At 41.8% G+C, this 20,737-nt stretch overlaps 1 protein-coding gene across 1 annotated transcript in view; it reads left to right on the forward strand.

Annotated features, from left to right (window-relative positions):
* The window catches only part of NAA25 (N-alpha-acetyltransferase 25, NatB auxiliary subunit), a 43,474-nt gene extending 25,411 nt beyond the window's left edge, over positions 1–18,063 (forward strand). Inside the window, exons 10-24 of the mRNA XM_069960765.1 lie at positions 874–1,043; positions 2,138–2,250; positions 3,281–3,488; positions 4,649–4,735; positions 4,885–5,065; positions 5,380–5,479; positions 5,856–6,007; positions 6,256–6,381; positions 7,949–8,192; positions 8,292–8,415; positions 11,907–11,972; positions 12,058–12,155; positions 14,016–14,123; positions 14,742–14,888; positions 16,353–18,063. Coding sequence (XP_069816866.1) covers positions 874–1,043; positions 2,138–2,250; positions 3,281–3,488; positions 4,649–4,735; positions 4,885–5,065; positions 5,380–5,479; positions 5,856–6,007; positions 6,256–6,381; positions 7,949–8,192; positions 8,292–8,415; positions 11,907–11,972; positions 12,058–12,155; positions 14,016–14,123; positions 14,742–14,888; positions 16,353–16,475 — 2,047 coding nt within the window. The 3' untranslated portion in view covers positions 16,476–18,063. The remainder of the gene's footprint in view (positions 1–873; positions 1,044–2,137; positions 2,251–3,280; positions 3,489–4,648; positions 4,736–4,884; positions 5,066–5,379; positions 5,480–5,855; positions 6,008–6,255; positions 6,382–7,948; positions 8,193–8,291; positions 8,416–11,906; positions 11,973–12,057; positions 12,156–14,015; positions 14,124–14,741; positions 14,889–16,352) is intronic.
* The last annotated feature ends 2,674 nt before the right edge of the window (positions 18,064–20,737 follow it).

Genomic DNA, 20,737 nt, shown 5'->3' on the forward strand with positions numbered 1-20,737 from the left:
TTTAGGGTGCGTTCACACTTGCAGGATCCACAGCAGATGTGATGTTGTGCTCAGTTATTTAGTTACATTGATATCTGCGCCATCATATCTGCTGCGGATCCTGAAGTGTGAACACACCCTAAAAAAGGTAAGTCCGTCCTATAAAGATGGTCTACTGTCTAAGTATTGTTACACATAATTCCCATAATTTTTTTTTTTTATGTAAATTGTACAGCTGGTGTAGCCCTGAAAGTTATGCCGTTCACATAACTCCAGAAGCTACAAAGTTGGGTGGTTTGTGGGGGTACGCCATTTGTGCAGGTCAGTGGGAGTTGTGCTAGTTGCATTACTCCTGTGCTTCAGGTGTTTTTTTTTTTTATTTATTTTATGCTGCAAACAGGTTGGAGGGTGTCCCTTTAACTGAAATGTAAATCTTCGCGTTGCTTCTCTTAAAAGGGGTTGTCCACCAAAAATTTTTCTTTCAGATCAACTGGTCCCAGCAAGTGCCAGAGATTTCTAATTTACTTTTATGGAAAAAAAAAATCTCCAGTCTTCCAGTACTTATCAGCCAATGTATGTCCTGCAGGAAGTGGTGTATTCTCTCCAGTCTGACACAGTGCTCTCTGCTGCCACCTCTGTCCATGTCAGGAACTTTCCAGAGCAGCAGCAAATCCCCCTGCTCTCCAAACTGGACATAATACAACTTCCTGTGGGGCATACAGCAGCTGATAAGTACTGGAAGACTTAAGATTTTTTAATATAAGTAAATTACAAATCCCTGGCACTTGCTGGGACCAGTTGGTTTGAAAGAAAAAAATTTGGGGGGGTGAACAAACCCTTTAAGTTTTAGTTTTCAGATGTTATGTCTTCTGCATTAACATATTTTTTTCACAGGTCACTGGAAGGAAATCTCGACTACACTACTGAACAGGTAGTTCGGTTTATAGAAGAACAGATAGAAGCAGATTCAAAGAATCTTCGTCCACTTCGGGGGCCGTATTTGGCCAAATTTGAGCTGATTCGTCGGCTGAGACAGAGGGGCTGCAGTGAGGAGTACAAGCTGGGTGAGTCTGACGCCAAATAGAGGTCTGTGGATTTTCTTTGGATACTGATTGTCTCATAGAATAAATCACTTGCTGGGTGATTCTGTAACTGTGATGAATCTGCTGGACAATATCAGGCCCTCTGAATTACCCATCCTGTACATTCATTATTGGGCCATGTACCTACATCATATACTCAATGACAAAAAAAAAAATTATATATATATATATATATATATATATATATATATATATATATATATATATATATATATATATATATATATTTATTACACCAAGGAAGAGTTGTTGGAATCAAAGTTTTGGGTATTCCCATCTCCTCTGGCTCGTCAGGTTAAACATTTTTGCAACCAGAAACAAAGATTGTCAGCAGAAAAATCCCCCTGCTCCATTGTGTCTGCCCCTATATTACTACCTTTATTATTATCTAAGGATAGATATATGTATGTACCAGGCAGGTTTACATTCAGTTACTGTACATTTACCAAATCCATCTGCTGGATGTTTTTTTTCTAAGTATCTACTACGTAGAACATGGCCTTAAAGGGGTACTCCAGCAAAAATCTTTTTCTTTCAGATCAACTTGTTTCAGAAAGTTATAAATATTTGTAATTTACTTATATTTAAAAATCTCCACTCTTCCGGTACTTATCAGCTGCTGTATGTCCTGCAGGAAGTGGTGTATTCTCTCCAGTCTGGCACAGTGCTCTCTGCTGCCACCTCTGTCCATGTCAGGAACTGTCCAGAGCAGCAGCAAGTCCCCATAGAAAACCTCTCCTGCTCTGGACAGTTCCTGGCATGGACAGAGGTGGAAGCAGAGAGCACTGTCAGACTGGAGAGAATACACCACTTCACGCAAGACATACAGCAGCTGATAAGTACTGGAATATTAAAGATTTTTAAATAGAAGTAAATTACAAATCTGTATAACTTTCTGACACCAGTTGATTTGAAAGTTTTTTTTTTTAAGGGTTTTTTTTTTCCCCCTAAAGTGTTTTTTTTACCAATAAACATGCTGCTTTATTTACAGGTATCCTGTTATGGAAAAGGTTGAGTGTTGTTCATCTTTTTTTTTTCTTATTTTATTTGTTTAGGAGAGCCGGAGGATCTGATGTTCGAGTATTTCCTGAAGTTTGGGGACAAGCCTTGTTGTTTCACTGATCTGAAGGTTTTTGTGGATCTCCTTTCTTCCAGTCAGCACTCCAGTGTAAGTAATTAATAAATTTGAAGACTGTAGAAGTTTTTTTTTTTTTTTTTTTTTTTTTTTTCACAACCCAAATATTTTTTCTGTTTTTCTGAATATTTTATGGAAAAATTGAGTGTTGCAAAGTACAATTGATGTGGCAAAAAAATAAGTACTCGAGGGTCTGTAGTTGGAAAAATTGAAGTGCTATGGCCTTTTAAAGCGACTCTGTACCCACAATCTGACCCCCGGCCCCCCCCCCCCCCAACCACTTGTACCATCGGATAGCTGCTTTTAATACAAGATCTGTCATGTGGTCCATTCAGCAGGTGATGCAGTTATTGTCCTAAAATACAATTTTTAAACTGGCAGCCCCGTGCCCAACGGCTGGGTCTTAGAATGTCTATGCATTAGGCTGGCACAACCTCTCCGTCCCTCCTCCCCACCCTCCTCATCATTAGGAATGCTCCAGGCAGATTGCCTCCTATTCCTCACCTTTGTCAGCCCGGCACTTGGGCGGGATCGTTAAGGCACCTGTGCAATGTTCAGACAGGAGAAAATGTTCCAGTGGACTTTACTAATGGTGAAGAGGGTGGGAAGGAGGGACGGAGGGGTGGTGCAAAGTCAGGGCACAGATACGCCCGTTGGGCACGGGGCTGCAAGTTTAAAAGTTGTTTTTTTAGGACAATAACTGCATCACCTGCCGAACGGACCCCAGGACAGATCTTGGATTAAATGCAGCTATCCGAAGGTACAAGAGGTTTGGGGGGTCAGATTGTGGGTACAGAGTCGCTTTAAACATGAGAAGAAAAAACAATGTATATGTATCTTCTCTATAACATGCTTCCTGCAGATGGGAGTGCGTTTTCAGTGTGATAGTTTTCCTTTAACCTGTTGGGGACTGAGTAAATTTTTGTTTTTGCACTTTTTTATTATGGAAGTTAGTGGAAAAACAGATGCACACTAATGCATCCGTTTTTCATCTTCATGAACAGAGAAATGCAGAATAAATGGTTAATAAATTAGTCTAACAACCTCCCTCCTTGTCTTGTAGTTTATAAACCGGTTGCTGGGATCGCTGCCGCTGTCTCCTCCAGCAGAGGGCGGTGTGGCGCTGCCGGAAGACATCAAGGCTATGCAGAGACATCTGTGTGTGGTTCAGCTTTCCAGGCTGCTAGGTCTCAGCCACAAGATGGAAAAGGCACAGAAGCAGGACGCTATAAGAGACGTCATTGTGAGATACAGACACGGCTTACAGTTTGGTTAGTATCTGTCATTTCAAATACTGCTCTTTGGTAATGAAAACCCTTAAGTTAATTTCTGTCAAGATGATTGTTGGCTTTAACATAACAATCATCTTAGCATTAATCAACCTGCCCCCATCCACAGGGAACAAATAAGAGATTGCAGGGGGATAGGGGAATTCCGACCCCTGTACACCCCCGCCCCCCAGCAATCTCCAGATTGGCTCCTGGCTGCTCTAATTTGAATGCAGCCGTGGGTACGGCATGTGACCTGCGGCTCTATTCATTCTCTAGCAGTGCAGAGTGCAGCACCTCCTTCCAAGGTTTGTTGTAGTGACTGAGTTTTGAAGCCCCTGAGACCACACCAGCCACTAAAATAGTGATTGTGCCGGATCTGGCACCTAGATCCTTACTGATCCAAACTTCTGACACCCCACTACGTCATGTCACAGTTTAACAGATTACTTATTTGGATGTCTCCGCTTCTCTTGTATAACCACTAATCCATAAAGGGCAACTCCAACTATATTTCTTCTTTCAAATAAACTGGTGTTAGAAAGTGCCAGAGATTTGTCATTTACTTCTATTAAAATAAAATCTTCAGTCTTCCAGTACTTATCAGCTGCTGTATGTCTCAGATATTCTATTGATTTTTTTTTTTTTTCTGATAAATAATCTGACAAAACCAGAATCCTGGTGCTTTTCCTTCCACCTTCTTTTTATTTACTCAATACTGGAATATTATTGTTATATGGTATGATATATAATGTGTTTAATTTATTTTTCATGTTTGTAGAAGAGGGTAATTTATACTATTATATATATAAAACAAAGGGCTTAAAACGCTTCAAATTTGCATATACAAATATAAAAATGGAAATAAAATATAAATAAAACTATACAAACATGGAGAGAGAGGTGCTGCTGCACCTCACACCTAGGGCTGATACTAATGCCACTCGGCTACATTTAAAAACCAACGCCAGGATGTTGGTATATAATATGATCAAACCATATTGCCTCATGTACCACGTGCAGGTCCACTGGTTCACATAAGTCCTCTAGTTTTAAACAGGGTCATAGACTCTCTCGGACTCATCGGCTTGATGTATTCACATTCTACCCAGCCCCATTTATACATATCTACATATATAACTGCTTTACTCTTCTATCCACAGGAAAATCTTGCTTGAAGACAGAGCTACAATTTTCTGACTACTACTGTTTAATAGGAGCACATATGCTGATGGATCTGTGGAGTGACGGTAAGTCTGTCTGGCTGTCTGCTGGCTTTGTGTAATGTCCCCAGGGGGGAAAAGTGAATGATCATTTCTGTTTTGTAACCAATTCAAAGACTATTAGTGTTTCTTTAAAGCAGTAAAAAAATTTTTTTTTTAATTGTGCCTATGTACAGGTGAGAACTGGGCCATATGGCAGTGTCTTGCTCTTCTGGAAGAAGGTTTAGGTAACAGCCCTTCAAACGCCCAGTTTAAACTGCTGCTTATTCGCATATACTGCGCACTGGGTGCATTTGAGCCAGCGATGGAACTGTACAGCAGCCTCGATGCCAAACACATACAGCACGACACCATTGGGTGAGTTATCCAGTGTGACGTTATGTCATTCTCGTATATAAATGCAGCACTGGAGCAGACAGTGGACCAGTTCTCCATAGTTGGACCATTCCATCTGTTTTAGATAGACTCCCTTTCCTGGATGCGGAGATGTGTTCTGTAGAGCCCTTCTGGTCGCTGCGTACTGCACCATGCATAATTCTTAGTTTTATCGTATTGGTCAATTATATGTATAACTGGTTACCTATTTGTGTTCAACATCTTTGGGTTCACTAGTAATATGTTACGGTTGGCGCCACGGAGCTAGAACATTAATGGATGTTGTTGCTTTACAGCTACCTGCTGACTCGCTTTGCAGCACCTTTGGGTCACTACACTGCTGCCTCACAATCCTGTAACGCCGCGCTTCGTTTTTTCCATTCTAACCAGAAAGATGTAAGTATGTTCGATGTGCGGGAGCTTCCATACTGAGGTTCTGACAAATGTTCTGTTTCTTTTTTTTCCAATATATAATAAACTGCAGTGCTAATTGGACAATTCCCTAAGCAACAATGCCAAAGGGCAATGATTTTTTTATTTATTTTTTTACATTTTTTGCATAGTGTTGATCTGTATTATCGGCGCTCTTCTTAGTGTCTGCCTGAGGCAGACTCTGTGAGAAGATCGCCGATTTGACAGAACAGAGGTAAGTATTCTTCCTCTATTTGTCAGAGAAACTGGCTTTTCCCAGTTCTGGTATTATATACGATACACTGCCAACTTTTATTGCAGTTTAGTTTGAATTATTAATTTTTGTGTTTTTAAATCTCAGACCTCAGAATATATTATACAAGCGTACAAATATGGAGCCTTTGAAAAAATCCCAGAATTCATTGCTTTTAGAAACCGGTTAAACAATTCGCTTCATTTTGCACAAGTTCGCACAGAACGAATGTTACTGGACCTCATACTTGACGCCAATATGTAAGTATTTAGGCTTTATTCAGAATAATAGCATTTACCTAGTGTCAGTATTCCTATGATGATCTAGGACCACTGACTAAAAGATCAAAGAACTGAATTCTGTGCAGTCCCTAGACTTCCCCCTATGTACATGATCCTACAACACAGGACTAGATCTCCAGGTTGATGCGATCAGTCCTCGGTTTAGTGTTTTATGTGTCGCTTTTATCAGTACATACATTCATTCTTCCTGACAATCTTTCCTTCAGATCCACTAGTTTAGAAGAGAATATAAAGTCCATGAGTCTGCACCCGGAGGAGGACGACATTCCATGGAAAGAGCTCAGAGATAACAGGGACCTGACTGTTCTTTTTAACTGGGATTCAAAGGACAGGTAAGACTATCTGCAGATGGTGGAAAGTGTTTGCACATTTATGTGTTCTCCAGTTAATCCCAATGGCCAATTAAACAAAGATGCCAGATGTTTAGCTAAACAGGGAGCTATGGAACGCAATGTATACAGAATATTTTGTTATTTTTATTTTATTAATGCATTTAATTTTTTTTCTTTAGTTAAAGGGGTAGTTTGCCAATTTTTTTTTTTTACTTTAAATTAACTGGTGCCAGAGATTTGTAATTTACTTCTATTAAAAAAATCTTAAGTCCTCCAGTACGTATCAGCTGCTGTATGTGGTGTATTGTCTCCAGTCTGCTGCCACCTCTGTCCGTGTCAGGAACTATCCAGAGCAGCAGCAAATTCCCATAGAAAACGTTTCCTGCTCTCCAGACTGGAAAGAATACACCACTTCCTGCAGGACATACAGCAGCTGGTAAGTACTAGAAGACTGGATATTTTTTAATAGAAGTAAATTACAAAACTCTGCCACTTTCTGACACCAGTTTATTTGAAAGAATTTTTTTATTTGGTGAACAACCCCTTTAATGGTGCGTTCACACCTACAGGATCTGCAGCTGATTTTCTGCAGCAGATTTCATTTAAATAACTGAACACAGCATCAAATCTGCTGCAGATCCTGTAGGTGTGAACGCACCCTAAAGGGGATTTATTAGCTGGATAGACAAATCTAACCTGCTATGTCCCTATTGCACAGGAGACACCAAAAAGACAAGCTGCACATCGCACCCATGGCTGACACGAAAGCTTATTCAGCTACATATAAAAACCAACATCAGAAGTTAGTATATAATTTGGCCAAACCATATTGCCTCATGTACCACGTGCAGGTCTTCTGATACACATGAGTCCCTAACCAAAAAACATCACTGTGCTGGTCAGCGACCACAATCCCCGCAAAACGTGCACAAGCAGAGAAGGGGGGCCACGGAATGGCCCCGCAACCCCATTGTCACAAGACCAGACCCTAAAAGGCCCCCCCAGACCCCACAGGCGCCACCGGCGGAAAAAGTGGACGCCAAGCAACACAAGTGTGGCTCCCCTTCTCTGCTTGCGCACGTTTTGCGAAGATTGTGGTCGCTGACCGGCACAGTGATGTTTTTTGGTTAGGGACTCATGTGTATCAGAAGACCTGCACGTGGTACATGAGGCAATATGGTTTGGCCAAATTATATACTAACTTCTGATGTTGGTTTTAAATATAGCTGAATAAGCTTTCGTGTCAGCCATGGGTGCGATGTGCAGCCATTTCTGTCTTTTTGGCTTGTGTATGTCTTAGTGTGTTACCTTCTCCCACATCCCTTTATATGTAAAGATATGTCGCTGATCTATTGTTGTGCACTACCTAATATATAGCAGGGGTAGGGAACCTTGGCTCTCCAGCTGTTGCAAAACTACAACTCCCATCATGCCTTGACAGCCTAAGCTTTAGCTATCCAGGCATGATGGGAGTTGTAGTTTGGCAATCTGGTATATAGAATTGGTAGTCTGGTATATAGTCTGGTATATAGAATTGTCATTGTACCCACGTTGTTGTCATCTTCAGAGACATGTCAGAAGAACATAAGCAGCTGTCACTGGAGGAAGAGCGGATCTGGCTGCTCATCCGATCACTGAGCTTAAGGTTGGTTAGTGGACTGACTACTCTCAATCATACAAGTGAACCGAAGAATTCGGCGAAAGCCACAGAGAATGGAGTCTCATCCAAGGTGGATACTGTCCGATCTTTGATACGACAGTACGAAGAGGCATTGGACTCCGCAAAGCAATTTCATGAAAAGAGAATTAAGGTAAATATCCCGTGTGTGTGTGTGACGTTAAAGTGATACACATGAAATTATTTTCTTCTATCCCTTTAAGCACTGATCTCCGTCTGTTTTATTACATAGTATCCATTTCTTGGGCCTCCATCCTCTCGACTCGCAGGGTTCTTAGGGAGCGGCAGCTGTCAGTGTCAGAGAGAGACTTTCCAGCTGGTGAATGAGATCTATGAGTTGGACACATGTGGAATAGGTAAGACTCCCTTATGGTTTTATGTATGCACTTGTTTCTTAACCCCTTCCCGTCTGAGGGCGTAACTGTACGACCCCCCTCTGAACCGCAGCGATCCTGGATCCCATGGCAATTAGTGGACACGGTCCAATCGCCGTGCCAGCTAATAAGTATTTTAAATGCAGCTGTCAAAGCTAACCCTAACCCCAGGGGGGGGGGGGGAATAACCCTAACCCCAGGGGGGGGAATAACCCTAACCCCAGGGGGGGGGAATAACCCTAACCCCAGGGGGGGGGAATAACCCTAACCCCAGGGGGACTTTTATTATGTGTGTAAAAAAGTAAATGTTTTTTTTTTTTTTTTTTTTTATTAATAAACCCCTTCCCTAATCAGTGTGAATAAACAAAGAAACAAATTTGATATCACCGCGTGCGTAATCGCCCAAACTATTAATTTATTTCATTCCTGATCTTGCACAGTAAATGGCGTAAGTGCAATTTTGCGCAAATTGCGCATTTTTGGTCACATCAGATCCAAAAAAATTGTAATAAAAAGCGATCAAAAAGCAAAAAGTCGCATCTGCACAATCAAGGTACCGATAGAAAGTACAGATCATGGCACAAAAAATGACACCTGAGACAGCCCCATAGACCAAAGGCTAAAAGCGCTATAAGCCTGGGAATAGAGTAACATTCATTTTTTTAAAAAAAGCTTTTAGTTTTTTAAAAGCCATCAAATAAAATAAAAATTATGCATGTTAGATATCGTTGAAAGCGTAACAACTTGAGGAACATATATCACAAGACAGGCAAACGGCGTAAATACAAACACTCCACAAATTTAAAAAAAAGTGTTTTGTTTTTTTTTTTCAATTTCATCACACATTTAATTTTTTTCTGGTTTTACAGAGTACTTTATGCAAAATTTAAGCCTGCCATTGCAAAGTTTAATTAGTGGCGCAAAAAATAAGGGCTCATGTGGGTCTGTAGGTGAAAAAATTGCTAACTGCTATGGCCTTTTAAGCACGAGGAGCAAAAGCGCAAAAAAAAAAAAAAAATTTGTCCGGTCCTGAAGGGGTTAAAGAGCATTGTTCGTCGCCTGCCTGCTTTGTTCCCTAGTTACATCTGTTCCTAGGAAAGCTGGCGGCTAGTACGTCCGCCACTGCAGCCTGTAACAGAGTTGTCCCCCAGCTCTCCCGCAGTCTTCTTTGGCAGATCTCCTCAGGGTTATGGGAGAGCCTTATAGTTTCCTCATGGCAGCCATATTGGTGGTCACCCAACTTTCCTGGGATCAGAAGTGAACAGAACTTTACAAAACTTGTCAGAAGGTGCTATGTATCCACCATAGGAGGAAGGCAAGCTGGGAGTTGAAGTGTTGCAGTTGCAGTGCATGCTGGGAGTTGCAGTCTTGCAACAGCTGGAGCTCCAAAGGTCTATACCAGGAATGGGGAACCTTCGGCCCTCCAGCTGTTGCAAAACTACAACTCCCATCATGCCTGGACAGCCAACGGCTGTCCAGGCATGATGGGAATTGTAGTTTTGCAACAGCTGGAGGGCCGAAGGTTCCCCATCCCTGGTCTATACAGAGCACCAGGACTGCAAAGAAAAGTAGAAATAGGTACAGAAAATCGAGATTTTAATCGAGAATCATCCATAATTTTATTTTTTTACTGTATCGCCCAGCTCTACCTTTAAACAATAAATAAGTTTCGTATGACTGTAAGCGCTGGTATTGGTTTCCTGATCACATGTTCCCTCCCATAGATCATAATTCATATTTTGTGGAAATCCCCTTTAATTGCCCTGACTGTTCATGTAGCTTGCAGCTTTAGGTGTGTTCAGTGTCAGTGTCACATGATGACCTTTCATAGTAAAAACAAGCTGTTTGCTTAGTAATGTGTATTGTCTCCCTCCTTTCCCCTCTCACAGACACTTCAGGTTAATAATCCACCGGCTTCGAGGTGTATTCTGACATACTCACATACTTTCATTATTTTCTTCCCTTTCTAAAAAAAGTTTTATTTCGTGCAGACCTTTCATGTAGATCAGGTGATGCGGCAGATGCAAAACCTAAGAGAATTGCCCTCTCAGAGGGCGATAAAATATTATTTAAAGCAGGTCGGTTTTTTACCATTTAAAGGAATTCCGTCCCTGGGCTTCTGCTATCGGTGGGTTATTATAAACCAGTGCCAGATTCTAACCATGTATTACTTACATTTTTTACTGTAGCCGATCCCGTTGTCAGATTGGCGATCCATGTAGAGTCTGCTCTCAGGCAGGCTCTATGCATAGATCACCGATAACATTGATCTATAGCATTAATCTGACCCGGACTTTTGTGCATCAAAGGGCTCTGTCTTGAAGGGTTAGAGAGGGCTTGTGTGTGTTTTTTTTTTTTGTTTTGTTTTTAACTTTTTCGTTTTTTTTGCACAATATTTTCTATCACCTGATGTGTGCTACAGGTAGTACTAAGAAAGCTTAGGAGCTGCTTCCAGAAGTCAGTACTTACCATTGCTGACTGGCATCAGTGATCATCACGCTGATTGCGGTCAGTAATGGTGTGTTTACACAGAGATTTATCTGACAGATCTTTGAAGCCAAAGCCATGAACAGACTATAAACAGGGAACAGGTCATAAAGGAAAGACTGAGATTTCTCCTCATATTAAATCCATTCCTGGCTTTGGCTTCAAATATCTGTCAGATAAATCTCTCTGTGTAAACGCACCATTATGCCTCTAAATGATGCAATCACCAGTGACCATGTCTGTCCGTCCCCTGGAACCATGACAGTAACAATGCTATAGTTCATACTTGCAAATCACTGATTTAACAAATGATTGCAGTCTCAATAAAAAAAATTAAATCATTCTCCGCCCTCGTTTCCTGTTTTTCAAATAAATTGAAAATTCCTGTGCTGTTGGCCCTTGTTTCCTTATGGGCCTATGTTGGGCTATAGTGACTCATGAAAAATTTAATACAAATTTTTGTAAACCAAATAAATTCAAACTTCCAAAAATCGCATTGTATTGCTGCAGGTCGCCGTGTCGAAACGATTAAAATAGAACGTTATTGATCCTGCATAGAGAATTGTTTAACCCCTTCCCTTCTCAGCCATTTTTTGCTTGGACTGCAGTTTTTTTCCTCCTCGTGTTTAATAGGCCAAAGCGCCTGTATTTTTTTCACCTACAGACCCACACGAGCCCCTATTTTTTGCGACACCAATTGTATTTTGCAATGACAGACCCAGCTGATGAACTGGCCGCTCAGCCTATCGGTGACTGGAGCGGCGTCCTGCTCCTGAACGGCCAGTCCGTCAGCCGGGTCGTGATGTGTCTGCGCTGGAGATCCCACTGTACCTGTGGCCACCGCTGGTTGGAGCATCATACTAACGTGTATGACTCTCATTGTGGATGTTGGCAGGCAGCATGGTGTCATGTGACAGTAGGGACACTTTATTCCGGCCGCCTCTCGTTTTATGGGTGACTTACTGATGCTTTTTTCCCCTTTACAGATGATAGTTGTGAAGTCCAAGAGAAAATTGGGAGCAGATTAAAATCTTCTCTAGGCCATCTGCAAGGTATTTTCCTGCGAGTGTGTTCAGTGTCATAGCTGGGAGCTGAATTTACTACATCTCACTTTTTTTTTATTTTTTGTTTTTGTAGAACTTTTTCAGCAATGTAAAGGAGACCTACTAGTCATCCAGGAGGGTTACTGTCATGTCTCACCCCATGTAATTGAGAACCTGGTCTTCTTTGTTGAGGTTAGTCTGTGTATGTTCTTACATCTGCCATTGTATATCTTATAAGAGGAGATACAGGAGGCAGCATCTGGATTGAATGTGTCGCATGCAGAGTTTTAGGAAAGGTTTCCCTACTTCAGGGTTAGGGAGCCTTGGGTCTCCAGCTTTTGCAAAACTACAACTCCCATCATGCCTGGAGAGCCAAAGCTTTAGCTTTGGGAGTTGTAGTTTTGCAACAGCCGGAGAGCCAAGGTTCCCTACCCCTGCCTTACTTTGTCCTAGTAGGATCCAGTCCTATTCTAGGTGACAAGTATACAACCCTTAATCTACAATATTATGGCGGTCTAAAAGCAGGTCTGCCAACTAAGGCGGCATGCACACGTCCCTGATATACAGCCAACTGTAAGTCACAGACTGAGCTCTTGAACCCTTACGGGACTCCCTTTTACGCAAAGTGTCACTGTTGGTTGTGTGTGTGTGTGTTTTTTTTTCCCCAGAAATAAATAGAACAGGTGATTTTAAGAAACTTTGTAATTGGGTTTATTAGGCAAATATGCCATTATCTGCATTCAAAAAGACTTTCCCCAGGTCCCCCCCTCTCTCTCTCTCACAGCTCATTATCAGGAAATCTCAACTCTTTTTTTACATCAGTCGAGCCCTGTCTGTTCTATGGAGAGGGGAGGGGGTGGAGGGATATAAGTCACCAGCAAAGAACAAAGGATTACACAGTGGGACCTGTGTGAAAGCCGGTATTCAGAGGTCAGAGAGGTCAGTGCTGACGTCAGAGGAGAGAGCCTGGTGGTGATACTGTAAATTAACTCTCTGTTGTCCTGTTTTGGTGCCTCATCTCCCTCCACCCCTCCCCTCTCCATAGAGACGGGGGGGGGGGGGGGGGATTTAAACTGCTTTTTCATGATAAAAATGCATTTTTTTTCGGCTAATAAACCTAATTACAAAGTTCCTTAAAATCGCCTGTACTATTTTTTTTTTTCCTGCAAAAAAAATAGTTTTGGCACTCTTGACGACACAATAAATCATGATGACTAAGTAAAGTCCGATAGCAGGTGCGTGCATCTCGCCTAACATTTCCTTCCAACCAAGTAGTTCAAAACATGGAGAAGTTCGGCCAAACCCATTTTTTTAGCAAGTGCTGGGGAGAGGATAAAAGAAATAACATGCTCTTTCCTTCCTGGCACTGGTTCTCCCGTCCCCAGTCGCTTCCTGGTCTGAGCGGGGACCTGGGCCGTGGCGTGTGAGGTCCGCGCAGCAAGTTGGCGGCCATAGTGGGGTCAAATCTGGGTAGCATAAACTAGTGACACAGAAGCTGAACAGAATGATGTATCACTTACATTGTCCTGTGCAGCTGATCCAGAGATCTCCTCCTGAATAACATGGACAATAAGTAGTCCTCTCCATTATGTGCATGAGCCCAGTAGTCCTGGATATTCATGAGCTCCGGCCCGCTCTGCCCACTGGCTGCTCATTGGCAGTTATCTATCCATGCTGTGTACAGGCAGTCATCTGTCAATCAGCATCTGGATGGCGGGCGAAGGGCTGCGGCAACAATCCTATTCTCCTGCATATTAGGAGAACGGCTGAACAGAATGATGTAAGTAATAACACCGATCTGTTCAGCATTTCTGTCACTGGTTTATGCTTCCCTTATTTAAGGTGGAATAAACCTAGTGACAGATTCCCTTTAAGTTGCTCTTTGAACCTTGTACAAGGGGAGGATTGGGTGTTTTACTGTTTTCTCAGTTAATCTACAAATGTAGCAGCTTCTAATTGAAGACAGATGACCGGTGGTTCATTGGTTTTGACCTCCTTGATCCCCGCAGGACCATTTCACATAAAGGTTTTTGTTTTTCTTTCTATTCTTAGACTATTTCGGTGGTTCTCTGGGTAGCTGCATATTTTGCTGGTGTCCTTAGGCCATTCAAATCAAATCTTCAAAAAAAGAAAAAGAAGAAAAAGGACGTCGGGACCACCGTAAGTGTGTGGGTCTTCCTGGCGACCTTGCTAGTGATGGCCTCTTTTTTTTTTTTTACTATACTAGATTATTGAAATTATTTTATTTATTTTTAAGCTGTTGTCGTATTTTGAACAAAAATAGATCTGTCATTGAATAGACCCTAACTGGGTTGATCACACAATCCTTTTTTTCTTTCAAATCAACTGGTGCCTAAAAGTGCAAGAGATTTGTAATTAACTTCGATTAAAATATCTCCAGTCTTCCTGTACTTATCAGCTGCTGTATGTCCTGCAGGAAGTGGTGTATACCTTCCAGTCTGACAGTGCTCTCTGCTGCCACCTCTGTTCATGTCAGGAACTGTCCAGAGCAGCAGCAAATCCCCGAAGAAAACCTCTCCTGCTCTCCAGACTGGAAAGAATATACCACTTCCTGCAGGACATACAGCAGCTGATAAGTTCTGGAAGACAAGACTTGATGATAGAAGTAAATTACAAATCTCATCATTATTTAAAAGAAAAACATTTTTGTGAACATCCCCTTTAATTTCCCCCATTAATCTAATAGATGCTTTTTATTGTTTCATGAACGAATCGCTTTGACTTCTGAAACCTTGTTGCTAATTCTCGCCCTTACAGCCTCCAGTGTTCACCGGCTTCCAGGATTACGTTACCGGGCTGCAAACTTTGCTTACAAATGTGACAGACTACATTAGGGATCTGGAGACCTCATTGCTAGCACTGAAAGTTGAAGATCTCTCCCTGAATAATGTCAATTTTACAGAGGTGGGTTGTAAGAAACTTGTCTATTCTACTGCACAGGTGTCAAGCTCAGGCCTCCAGCTGTTACAAAACTACAATGCCCATCATACCCGGACAGCCAAAGCTGCAGCATGATGGGAATTGTAGTTTTGCAACAGCCGGAGGGCCTGAGTTTGACCCCCCTGTTTTACATCATGCACTAAAGTATGTGAAGCCCTTATAGAGAGAGAGACATGTGGGGCAGTGTGTGTATATATATATTATATATATATATTAATTATACACACACACACACACACACACGTACGTACACACGTACCTTGGTTTAACAGTAACTTGGATTAAGAGCGTTTTGGTTTAAGAGTTCACAGTTTTTCAAAATTGTGACTTTGTTTAAGAGCATTGCTTTGGTGTAAGAGCTCCCTGTACTGGGTGGGAGGGGAGTGGAGGAGGGGCATGTTCTGTATAGCGGGGTCTACAGCACTGTACTCTGACCCAGGAAGTCTCCCTCACCTTCCAAATCATAGCAGATCCACTTCAGGCTGGGGCTTGCATCAGGGGACAGGATTGTGGAGGTAATCTCTTTATAGCTGTAACCCCTCTCTCCCCGGACAGAGAGTGCTACATGTATGTGCCCACATCTGTCCTGCTCATTCCTTCCTGCTCCCTGCAGTCTCTGTCCGCCCTTGGGTTTCCCATCCTCTCCATTATGGGGATCTGCAGTTCCATCCTGTATCTACAAACTGCTGCTGCTGTGTTATCAGGGTTATGCAGTTACTATACATTATACACCACATGCTGCTATACTGTACAGTAACTTATATATCACATATCCAGCTGCTGCTGTGTTATCAGGGTTATACAGTTACTATACATTATACACCACATGCTGCTATACTGTACAGTAACTTATATATCACATATCCAGCTGCTGCTGTGTTATCAGGGTTATACAGTTACTATACATTATACACCACATGCTGATTGCTATACTGTACAATAACTTATATATCACATATCCAGCTGCTGTGCTATCAGGGTTATACAGTTACTATACATTATACACCACATTCTGATTGCTATACTGTACAGTAACTTATATATCATATATCATATATATATATATATATATATATATATATATATATATATATATATATATATATATATATATAATATATATATATTCTGCTGTTTCTCATTGTTTCATCTGTCCAGAATAAAAAAATCATTATTTTTGGGGTGTGGAACCAATTATCTGCATTGCCATGATTCCTTATGGGAAAATTTGCTTTTGGTTTAAGAGGATTTGTATTACAAGCACGGTCCCGGAACGAATTATGCTCTGAATCCAAGGCACCACTGTGTGTGTGTTTATATTTATTATATATCTCTATATCGAGAGAGATGTCTTGCAGCCTTCGTCAGTTTCTTGCAGTTTCCATTTTCAAAAATGTAATTTTTTTTTCGCTATAATATTTTGTTCAGGAAGAGAAGAAGTTTACAAAGCTGTCGTCCGACAAGGTTCAGAGCAGCTACGTGCACTCGCTGCAAGAGGTCGGCGATCTCCTGCGGAAGAGACTCGAAACAATTAAGAAACTGAAACTTTAGAATGTGAATGAGAACTGTGCGTCTATATACACACCGAGCAGCTTCTGGCCGTCATCACAATCCAGAACTTCCCAAGAAAATGCATGAAGGACTTCAGCAATCTGATGACTTTGTTTTTTTGTTAAGTCTTGAATGAAATTTCTACAACCGATTTAAATTATTGTACATAAGGCGGGAGCCGCGGCCGCACCAGGCCACTTTTTATACATCGTCATGGACTGTCAGCAGTGACACCTTTTTTTTGCCCTTCATGCAACCTTGGAAACTTTGTACACGCAGCAATAGTCATTGGCTCAGTGCGAACAGTTGTTCCCATCACTAGGTAAATTTTTATTTATAATTTTTTTTTTTTTTTTTGAGGCTTTATCAAATCTTTCTTCCTTCTATTTATCTTTTACGCCTCTTTCCTTCCCTATACATGAATTGTATGTTTTGCAAATGGCCCCCTCCTTCTTCCCTTCCTAGTAGGTGTTTTAAATTATATAAAATAATGTTTTTTGAGAGCTTAAAACTTAGATTTTTAGTTGAAGTCAATGCCCAGATCATTGAAACGCTTATATACACAGCAGCTGGAACATAGGGTTGAGAATGACGGCCATCTATGGAGACGAGACACATGGTGGCTTCTTGACGTCATATACTTTGTACTTTGAGCGACTCGGTGGCCACTGTAAGCAGGTTGATGCGGCTGGTACCCCATTGTAACCATACAACATCTAGCTAGTTATCTATTTTAAGGGGTTCTTCACCCCCAAAAAATTCTTTCAAATCAACTAATTTACTTCTATTATTATCTTCCAGTACTTATCAGCTGCTGTATGTCCTGCAGGAAGTGGTGTATTCTTTCCAGTCTGACACAGTGCTCTCTGCTGCCACCTCTGTCCATGTCAGGAACTGGCCCATAGAAAACCACTCCTGTCCTCCAGACTGTAAAGAATAACACTTCCTGTAGGACATACAGCAGCTGATAAGTACTGGAAATAATTTTTTTTTTTTTTTTTTTGTTAACTATCCCTTTAACTTACACAAGCTTGAAGCCAATTCTACTTTGATCTTAGCTGTCAGCTAAACAAGCGACTAAGTTCTACAACGTGAGAACGTTTACCAGGCGCTACGTCAGGCCGGCGCTCCTTTTGCTTTCTACGGCCAGAAGACCCTTTCACTCTTCTTCAGGATCTGAAGTGGCTAGCTCCATTTTGCTAAGGATATTACAACATTTTTGTACGCTTATTTATGCAGCCCTGTCGCCATCCGAGCGCTGGTGTCTATTTATATGAATCTCTATGTGCGTATGTATATTTGTATAGTATACCATTCTGTACATATATGCATACAGGCGGACACGGATGGAATGAAACGCTCATCTCCGCCCTCTATGCAGATGAGTTGGCCAGCATGGACGGGAGACTTTTTAGTTTTTGGGTTGCCGGGTGACTTCCAGACTTTCGCCGATCCGTTTTCACGCGCGTGTACGAGAGGGCTCCGAGAGGCTGACAATCCGGACATTGTCACATATTGCAGACACGTTTTGTTAGTGACGCTAGGTGGTTGACAAGAGTATTTTTAAAATAAATCCCTATGTAATAAGCAGCGTCTCCCACTGGCTGGATTTGTTTGGGCTTTTTAAAGATGTCGACGCTTTTATGGTGGGAAATGGAAAAAAAAACCTGATGGTCGGGAGGCGGAACGGACAATTAAAGTGGAATTTGTGGTGTGAGAAAGAGCTTCACGAAATGATTCTTATGTTATTTATTTTTTCCTTTTAATAAAAAGATTTTCTTCATTGAGGCAGATGTATGAGCAGCGGCCGTCTGAGGTAAAAAAATATATCAACTTATCCCATTAGTTATAATACAGCGATGTACACCCTCTATACTGCGGCTCTGTACACCCTGTATACTACGGCTCTGTACACCCTGTATACTACGGCTCTGTACAACCTGTATACTGTATACTACAGCTCCGTACACCCTCTATACTGTATACTACAGCTGTGTACACCCTCCATACTGTATACCACAGCTGTGTACACCCTCTATACTGTATACTACGGCTCTGTACACCCTCTATACTGTATACTACGGCACTGTACACCCTCTATACTGTATACTACGGCACTGTACACCCTCTATACTGTATACTACGGCACTGTACACCCTCTATACTGTATACTACGGCACTGTACACCCTCTATACTGTATACTACGGCACTGTACACCCTCTATACTGTATACTACGGCACTGTACACCCTCTATACTGTATACTACGGCACTGTACACCCTCTATACTGTATACCACAGCTGTGTACACCCTCTATACTGTATACTACGGCTCTGTACACCCTCTATACTGTATACTACGGCTCTGTACACCCTCTATACTGTATACTACGGCACTGTACACCCTCTATACTGTATACTACGGCTCTGTACAACCTGTATACTGTATACTACAGCTCCGTACACCCTCTATACTGTATACTACAGCTCCGTACACCCTCTATACTGTATACTACAGCTGTGTACACCCTCCATACTGTATACTACAGCTGTGTACACCCTCCATACTGTATACTACAGCTGTGTACACCCTCCATACTGTATACCACAGCTGTGTACACCCTCCATACTGTATACTACAGCTGTGTACACCCTCCATACTGTATACCACAGCTGTGTACATCCTCTATACTGTATACTACAGCACTGTACACCCTCTATACTGTATACTACGGCTCTGTACACCCTCTATACTGCGGCTCTGTATACTACGGCTCTGTACAACCTGTATACTGTATACTACAGCTCTGTACACCCTCTATACTGTATACTACAGCTGTGTACACCCTCCATACTGTATACTACAGCTGTGTACACCCTCCATACTGTATACTACAGCTGTGTACACCCTCCATACTGTATACCACAACTGTGTACACCCTCTATACTGTATACTACGGCACTGTACACCCTCTATACTGTATACTACGGCACTGTACACCCTCTATACTGTATACTACGGCTCTGTACACCCTCCATACTGTGTACTACGGCTCCGTACACCCTGTATACTGTACACTGCGGCTCTGTACACGCTCTATACTGTATACTACAGCTGTGTACACCCTCCATACTGTATACCACAGCTGTGTACACCCTCCATACTGTATACCACAGCTGTGTACACCCTCCATACTGTATACCACAGCTGTGTACACCCTCCATACTGTATACCACAGCTGTGTACACCCTCCATACTGTATACCACAGCTGTGTACACCCTCTATACTGTATACTACGGCACTGTACACCCTCTATACTGTGGCTCTGTACACCCTGTATACTACAGCTCTGTACACCCTCTATACTGTATACTACTACTCTGTACACCTCTACCACTTTCCCTCTGTGGTTCAGTTCCATTAGAATGAATGGAGTAGTGTCACAGAGGGGAGGGGGGATACCTCCAGGGGGGGGCCCGTGCTTGGGAAAAGACCAGCGCAAGAAATGGGGAAGACGGTTAAAAAGAAAATGCACCACCGGCATTCTCGCGCTAATCGATTAAGGTAAAATAAAGCAGCGATGCATCTGATGTTACGTTCACTTTCAACTTTTACCCAAAATATATCATGCAAAAAAAAAAAGCCTAAAATTTTTCCAATAACACAAAAAAATAAGGTTTTTCTTCTTGTCCTAAATGGTGTTAATAGGACATGAGTTCACACTCCAAACGCGCCCTTTGTGTTGGTCAACATGACATTGGTATGAAAACTATTGGAAATGTGTTACCGCTGTCACGAGACTTCTACATGGTCCTTCACCCACTAAAATACTAGTTTTTAGGGCTGTAAATGTGAAGCTTGGGATAAAGTATATTGTGTTGTGAGAACCTGGACATAATAATTACCTAAGAGGAGCAGGTTAAAAGGAATTTGAAAACTTTTAGAGAAGACTTCCATAAATCACCGTCCTCCATTACTGCATTCCATTACTAGGTGAACATGACTGCTATATGAGGACTACACACACGCTTGACATCGGGGTTATGAGTGGATCTGCTGGTACTCTGTTAACATGTAAACTTTGACATCTATTACTTTAAAAAGTAATTCTTAGTGACCGCCGATACAACTTTACAGCGGTCACTACTGGGCCTTATTCTGATCCCATCCGCTTTTTATGGCGGGATCAGAATAAGTGTTTTAGTATGATGGCTGATCTCCTGCTGTAACTACAGGGAGCAGTAATTTCTGCTAGTTTAA

Source organism: Dendropsophus ebraccatus, chromosome 3, assembly GCF_027789765.1.
Source record: "Dendropsophus ebraccatus isolate aDenEbr1 chromosome 3, aDenEbr1.pat, whole genome shotgun sequence".
Taxonomy (NCBI): domain Eukaryota; kingdom Metazoa; phylum Chordata; class Amphibia; order Anura; family Hylidae; genus Dendropsophus; species Dendropsophus ebraccatus.